Here is an 8,059-nt window from a genome sequence, read left to right on the forward strand (position 1 = left end):
CAGCACTTTCAAAAGGAGACAAAGAAGTCTCTAAAAGGTTTTTATTATACACCCTCAGTTTCAGAAATCTTTATACAAGCTACAGAACCAAATCCAAGCTGTGAGTTGTGAAAGTTTTTTTTTTTTTTTTTTGTCAGGCACCTGTGCAGACCTGCTTTTTGTTAATTCTTTCTTCCTGTGCCTAGAAGTAGGGCACTGCACTCCCCAGTCTGCCCCAGATGGTGAAGGACTGAGGGGGCCTGATTTTTGGTCAGTAATACTGAATTACTGTCAGTCCCTGAGAGCGTCATACCCACACCAGAGCACTCCCTGCTCCTCTCCACACCCTCATCTTTGAAAGCAACATAAAGTCCATGAGAACCAGGTAATAGTTTCTGACCTGCAAGAAAAGACCTACTCTTTGAGCAGCAAAGTCAGCCCAGGGCTGGCAGCTGAGTTCCATCCTGTATTTCAAGAGGGAACAAGGGAAGGAGTTACTTCCTTATACTCACAGGTCAGTCAGTTGAATATCAACAGGCAACAAGGTTCTCCAAAGGCTGTTCTGTCTCTGTCTTGCTCAGATGATGAGAAGTGCTAGCTGTTCTTCATGGTTTTCAGATTTTCCACCAGGGAAGGTGGCTTTTTAGTCCTGTAGGCAGCAGTACCTGCAATCCGGGCCCCTCTGATGCTGCTGATACACGGTAGAAGTGGAGGCTCCCGCACCACCAGTTCAGTGCCCTTGGGAGTGTAGGCTCGGAGCAGCAGTTCCTCTTCCTCGTGAGCTGTCACTGCCACCCAGCCTGCAGAGACAAGAAAAATAAGTGCAGCCAGTGAGAAGAGTCACCCGTATCAGAACACAGGCTCAGCACTCCTGTATCGGCTACCCAGGTGGGATTTCTTTGCGAAACTAAGCTCAGAGGTAATACCAGAGCTTTTCCAGTAGAAGGCAGCACCTAAAGCCACATCCTACTCTTCCCAGATACATCTCTTTTCTGCTCAACTTGGAGGGATGGTGGAGACTATCAAAAACTTTCTGATCTGTGGCCCCTTCCCTCTCACCAGGACAGCAGGCAGGGTCACATCCATTCCTGGTGCTGCAGTACCTCTGTGGCAGCCAGAGCATCAATGCAGTCATCCTGCACAAGCGTGGCTGTCAGTCCCCATTCCTGTAGGCTGCTGAGCCTCAGCTGTAGTCACGGCTGTCCTGATTTTGTGTTAGTGACAGTCCTGCCCTTAGCAGAAGCCAGGGCTCGAGCCCTTGCTAGGCTACTTCCCAATAATGTTTCTAGGATAGAGATCCCGTACAGCAAACTAATGAGGAAAGGTTAAATTACCTGCAGAGGAAAGCTTGATATCCGCGACTGCCTCAGTGGTACCAACTCCTTTCAGTGTAATGTCCTGGGGGACAAGTGGGGGAAACTCTTTCATTCGCTCTTTCCCACCCATGGGAACCTAAAAACAAGAGAAGATTTAGCAGCGAAGAGATGCTTCAGTACTGCTACAAGTAAGACCTGACTTGAATATCCCTATATGAGCTACTTCACATTTGCAAAGAGCAGAGCTTCACCAGGCTTCACCTGCCCATCTGCAACCAAAAGCCCTGGACAACAGCTCCTTCTCTCACCTTCAGTAACTCTTCGCCAGCATGCTTCTCATAGATAGCATCTGCATTACTCAGGGTGGAGATGTGGACTGGCAACAGGTTAGAAGCCACAACAGAAAACCAGGCAGGTTTTTCTCCCTGAAATAAAATGAAGAGGACATTACTTACAACAGAAAAGCATCTTCAGGCTGCTCTCTTGCTTCATTTCTTTTCTGCGTGTTGAAAACCTGTCTGATTGTTGTCCCCTCCCTGACCAATGGTTCTTGCCTGCGTCACCGCAGAGCAGCCATGGTTTATGCAAACAGAGGAGCACCAACAGCTTCACTTCAAAGCACCCCCAACACCACAGCCCCTGCCATTGCATCCCAGGCAGCTCAAGCAAATCATCCAAGAGATGTCTTTGCTCAAGTTTAATTCCCCAAAACAAATTTGGAGTGGTTATTTAGCAAGAGAAGTGAGTGACATCTCTTGTCTGGTGTTCCCTCTCCTACCACTTTGCGTTTCTAACATCCCTAATGACAAAAACAACCCCTGTGTCTGAACTGCCAGCCCTATCCTCTCCTCCTGCATCATGTGTAAAAACTGCTTTGGCTTCATCCATGCTCACAGGCTGTCCTGATCTTGCAGCATTTCATGTTCTGGATTCTCTGCCCATGCTGGAGCTCTATAGCTACGCTGGTACACTTCTACTTAGAGCAAGCACCCTGTCACCTTCACCTTTCTGCTTTTCTTCCAGCAGGACAGGAGCTTCCTTAGCAAAGTAAGGATCCAACATTTCTACATTGATCTTGGAAAGCTGACTGAAACAATGGAATAGCCATGGACACAACCCCCTTCTCCAAGCGGGGCAAACCACTGCGAAGGGCATTATCTATCACCAGTGGTAGACCCACATCTGGAAGAAACTGCCCCTTCCACAGGTAAGGTGAGGGAAGGCTGGGTCCCCACTGCTCAGTAAAGATGTATCACATGGGATTTCTAATAAATCAAAGAAGTTGCGAGGAGTGGGGGAGGGAGACAGCGTGTTTAAAAAGTATTTTTTCAGAAACTAAAATCCATGTACATTTACTTGCTTCCTTGGATAAATTCTTCAGTTATTAACACCTTTGTCATCTCAAAAGCACCTCAGAAAGGGGCTGGGGAAGCTGTCCGAGCAGCCTTTTATTGGTTGGTATAACATGAGATGAAGGAGCTGCTCTTAAAAATCCTTTTTTTTCCCCTACCTGCAAGTAGTCGACACGTCCCAAAGCTGCTAAAAACAAGACCATTCCTGGCTTGAGAATGTAGGTCCGTGGAATTATGGCTTTTGCTGGCATAACCAGCTTTACTTCTTTATCTGTCAGGAGATTCAAAACCTGCAAAATAGATTACATAACCATGAGACACCAAAGGTGTCCCAACAGTGACAACAGGTTAATATTGGTAGAGGGAAAAGATCAAGTAGGGCAGCGTGAAGAATGCCTAACACAGGAAACAGGAGAAATGCTGCTAGCTCTGTCCCAGACGTGCCAGTCATGCAAATACAAGTCTGTAGCAGTCCAGCCACAAGGATTAATCTCGTTTAAGCATTAAAAGACCAAACTAACAAGGGCTGTGGTGCAGCCAGAACACACAATGTTCTTCCTATGGTCACACGCAGACAATCGTTAGTTTGAAAGCCAAGGCAGCTTTTAACACCAATTGTGAAAAACAAAAACCTCCGTCCTACTAGCTGCAGGCTTTCTGATGTATTTGGCAATGCTTCAATGACAATTTATGTTATCAGTAGCCTTTGCTATGCTTTCCAGAAATTTGGCTTTGGAAGGAGGCGTGAGGAAGCAGCTAAAAACAAACCTCCAAGGAATACGGACAAAAACATAATTCCGTCATATGCTAACAGCCCCTTCCCCTGTTCCACCTCCTTCCAAAATACAAATCAAGACAAACGAACCGGTCTGTAACTGGAAGCTTCCCCTGCCAAAATGTCACACAGACCATCTTGGTTGTCCTCCAGCCAGAGGGCAGGAGCCCTGTCTTTACAGCAGACACTAACTCGCTACCACAGAGTTCAGTGCCACAGTAAAGCGGGTTATGATCTCACAAACTTCTACTAGAAAACCAGTAGTAGCGTTGAAGACCTTAAAATGCTTAATTTGTAAACACAAATAGCCTACAGTAGCTTGGCTAATCTTATCTATCAACCAAATCAGAATCAGTGTGTCCCTGGACTCCAATTATCTGGGCTGCAGAGTCTAATAGGATTAAGTGTTTGGTGCACTGTCCAACATTAGCTTCTCTGACTAGGATTGTGGGCTGTAAAGACCAGCTCGCCACTGTAGCAGGCATGATTGCTTAGGGGTCTGAAAAGTCATCAAAGCACGCCCTCTTAAAGGTTGATTGTTCCCTAGTGATTTATTGACAGAACACAAAAAGCGCTCTATACCGCACTCTAATTATATGTATGAGGCTAGGAAATGTCACGGGACGTTAAATCCAATTTACAGTTTGATGGTTTTATGATCTTGGGAGACATACCTTCTTAATAAGGTCTTACAGCTGGAGAAATTTATGAGGTTAAGATCTGTGGGCTTGAGCTAAGACCTTGCCTTCTCAAGGGGAGGGACTTTTTTTTTTTCTTTAAGTAAATATTTTCAATGGAAAACAAAGTACTCAAAAATGTAATAAGGCAATGCAGCGTGAAATATCAGGCAGTTTTTCTTGCACTTTGTTCTCTTCTGAACTTTCCTATCTCCCTGTACTTTTTAACATTTCCAAAAAGATGACCTGCAGCTCTGTACAGATACTAAAGCAATGAAAAAACAAAATACAGCTTTTTTGTATATATAAACTGTATCAGCACTGGCTTCAGTGCCCTTGCTCTATCGAAACATTGAGGAAGGCCTCACATATTGGAGCTATTAACAGGGACGCTGCAGATCCTGCTGGCATCAGGAGAACGCTTCAGGTCTTTCTCAAAGATCTAGTTTGATCACATAACAGTGATAGCCTTGCTAGGGTTCACTTTTTTTAATAGGCTTGTTAAAATGTGCAAGCTTCCCTGAGCAACACTGGTATAAACTTGCTTTAATAGTGCCATTCACTTCCCTTCATTAGCAACATTGCTGACACAGTCACGCAGTTCCTACAGATGACAGCGGGCACCATTCAGAAACATAACAGCAGTAACATGATAGATGCTCCCCAGGTAAAGAACAAACTGCATTTTAACAGTCATCCAAAACAACTAACTCCTGACTCCGAACTCCAGGACTGCATCAGAAACTCTCCCACATGTGTAACAGAGGCAGAGCAGTCCTCCCAAACTGTGACCTCCTCAGACACACAACCTGAGAGTACCTACACAGTTTTCCTTTACAATCCCTGGAGTGTCAAAACACCAGCGAGCATCCTTCACTTCATTGTACGTGAACTCTTCTTTTTCCTTAGGCTTCTTATGTGAATGGCTGGGATCTTCATCTATGCTGTATGAGAGCATGTCAGGGTCAAACTCAATCAGAGGGCTAGACTTCTGACGTTGAAATGTTCTTCCAACTCTTCCTGGATTAAAATGAAAGGGTTTCATTTCACTTCCTGGCAATTAATTTATTAATTGCATTTCCTTCAGTTGGAAATCTGCCCTTTCTCTTGCTTATCAGCAGTAATATAAAAGTGATAAAGATGTTATGTGGCTAGAAACGTGCATGTTCAAAAGCCAAAAGGCTAATAAATCCCTTAATATATAATTCTTTATTAGCAGACCTCAAGCCCCAAAACATTAGCAGATCACAGATACTCCAATATTTCCTTTACCAGGCTGATTTCTCTTTTTTGTGTCTTCGATTCTCACAGATTTATTCATGTCAGAGCTAGCTTCTGGCAACCCTCCTTTTCAGGATACATACCACGTTGATACACAATCCCTATGGCCTGCAGCCTAACATGATAATTAAAAATTGAATTTGTCATCTTCCTCCGGGAATGAAAGGCACAGGCTAGAATGCAATATTCTTGTAAAGCACCAAGCTACCCAAACCAGGTCGACAAGTGCCCTGTTGATGGGAGGTGCATTGCACAGAAGAAACCTCTGCCATAGCTACAACAGCTACCACAATTTTGAAAGAAATACTACTGATGCTACCAAGGGAAGAGCTGGAGGCTTTGCATCCATTCCTCAGGAAACAGTATCTGCTCAAAATAGCTTGGATACAATTTATTTATTTATTTACTTTACTACAGATACAATGTTCCTCCCACAACTAAATGAAAACAAGTTATTTCCGTGTGGGAAGAAACTACTTTCCAAAACCAGCTGCATCCTGCAGCAAATTGAGGGGTTAAGAGCCCCCTGTGTGAGTATTTTCACCAGGACAGAAGGGTTATACCTTTACTTGGACAATACTCACCCACTAAGTAGCCTTGCTTTTTAAGGCGATTAAGGTGCCGTTTTTCTTCACTGCTTAGCTGATCTTCTGTTTTCAATGCCTCTTCTTTCAGCCTCTCCTGCCTTCGGAATATCCTGTCACACGTAGGATTAATAATTGGAAATTTCAATAGGTTCAGTGTTGTTCCTGGGGAAAAAAAAAGGCACGTCTGGACCCACGACTATCTGTTATATTTAAGCTCTGAGGAACAAGAATAAAAAACTACTTTTACAACTTTTGGGTGAAACCCAGTTAACACAAAGTTGGAGGTAGAGCTAAGCATCAGCAGGTGCTCCCGTAAAGTACCAGCCTCCAGGTAACTGAAACGAGGTATCCACCTGCTGGATAGTGCTGTCCAGTGACAGGACCCGAGGGAATGGGGTCAGGCTGTGACAGGTGAGGGTCAGGCTGGACAGCAGGAAGAGGTTCTTCACTGAGAGGGCTGTCGCGCACTGCAACAGGCTCCCCAGGGACGCAGTCACGGCACCGAGCCTGTGGGAGTTTAAGGAGCGTTGGGACTGTGCTCTTAGTCATAGCTCTGAATTTTGGGGTAGACCTGCGTGGAGCCAGGGGTTGGACTCTATGATCCTTGTGGGTCCCTTCCAACTCGGGATATTCCGTGATTCTATTGAGATCTGTTTTCCTGTTGCAAGGGGTCTCTCAGCAATCCACAATTACCCTCAAGTGCCCTCTCACAAATTAACATAATGCTAACACCAGCATGGTCATGGGTCATCCAAGACACAACAGCTACCTGGTAGATTTTTGGACAGTCAATTAGATACCTGAGCACCAAAGTATGGTCCTAGGGCCAATTTCTATGAAATTAAGGGATCGGAATTTGGCCAGAAGCAATGTTTGGGTCAAGAAAACGATGCTGCTGTTTGACTTTTGTCAGGGCCAAACGTGTGGAGACCCAGGCCAGCTTGCAGAACAGGGCCTGTCTGGCAGCAGGACTAAAACCAGACAGCCCCAAGGCACCCCACCGAAACGGGGCACAGCATCAGCGCCCCTCACCTGGCCAGGGCGAGACGGTGGCCCTGTCGACGACGTCGGGGGCGCGGGACTTGCAGTAGTCGGAGCGCAGCAGGGCGTTGAAGAGCGTCGACTTGCCCGAGTTGGTGGCTCCCAGCAGGTAGACGTCCCCGGCGCACTTCCAGGAGCGCTGCAGCCGGCTGACCAGCCCCTCGAGGCCGAAGCCCGTCTTGGCGCTCACCAGGCGGACGTCCACCAGCGCGTCTCTCCCCAGGCCGGCTTGGGCGCAGGCGGCCTCCAGCCGCTGCCGCAGCCGCCCCAGGTGGCCGGGGGAGTCCGCGGGCAGCAGGTCCACCTTGGTGCCCACCACCAGCACCCCGGCTGCGGGGACCTCGGGGCTCAGCAGCTCCGGCAGCTGCGGTAGCAGCGGGTCGGGCAGCTCCAGCACGTCCAGGAGGTAGAGGAGCAGCGGCCCCCGGCCGTGCCGCGCTGGGCGCTGCAGGGCAGCGCTCACGACCCGGCGGTGCTGCTCGGGGGGCAGCTGCAGCCGCAGCGCCCGGCCGTGGTGGGCCAGCAGCCAGCAGCGCTGGCACACGGCTCCCCGCAGCCCCGCTGGGCTCTCCTCCAGCCTGCGGTACTTGTCCGCCGGCACGAAGCCCGGCTGCGCTCCATCCCGGCACTGCAGCTCAGCCCCGCAGCCCGAGCAGCTCACCCCGCTGGGCGGCACCGAGGGCTCCGGGCTCCCCGGGGGAGCCCCCACGACCCCCGCCCGCCGCTCCCTGCTCGCTGCCGGCCCTCGAGGGTGCTCCTCTGCCTTCGCCTCGCCCCTGGCTGCCTCCAGCTCCGGCTGCGGCTCGTACTCGAGGAAGACGAATTGCTCCTCCTCGCCCTTCACCGCCGCCCCGCGCCGCGGCGCCCCCCAGCAGGGCCGGGCTCGGGCCATGCGGGCCAGCAGCGCCCAGCACGGGCGGTGCATGGCGGCGGCGGGGCAGGGCGAGGAGGGGAAGAAGGGACAAAAAATAGGAAGGGGAAGGGCTGAGCGGCCGCGCCTGCGTCTCCCAGCCCAGGGGGCGGCCCTCTCGCCGTCACAGCGAGCGCAGGC

The 8,059-nt window shown here is 49.2% G+C and overlaps 1 protein-coding gene across 1 annotated transcript; it reads right to left on the bottom strand.

Annotated features, from left to right (window-relative positions):
• Positions 1–27: 27 nt before the first annotated feature.
• Positions 28–7,949, bottom strand: NOA1 (nitric oxide associated 1). Its single transcript, XM_032187405.1, has 7 exons — positions 7,000–7,949; positions 5,965–6,129; positions 4,923–5,119; positions 2,806–2,937; positions 1,604–1,720; positions 1,314–1,431; positions 28–779 (listed from the first exon to the last, which is right to left on the bottom strand). The coding sequence occupies exons 1-7, from the start codon at positions 7,931–7,933 to the stop codon at positions 574–576; spliced, it is 1,869 nt and encodes a 622-aa protein (XP_032043296.1). The 5' UTR covers positions 7,934–7,949; the 3' UTR covers positions 28–573.
• Between the last annotated feature and the right edge of the window lie 110 nt (positions 7,950–8,059).

This window comes from Aythya fuligula, chromosome 4, assembly GCF_009819795.1.
Source record: "Aythya fuligula isolate bAytFul2 chromosome 4, bAytFul2.pri, whole genome shotgun sequence".
In the NCBI taxonomy this organism is placed as follows: Eukaryota; Metazoa; Chordata; class Aves; order Anseriformes; family Anatidae; genus Aythya; species Aythya fuligula.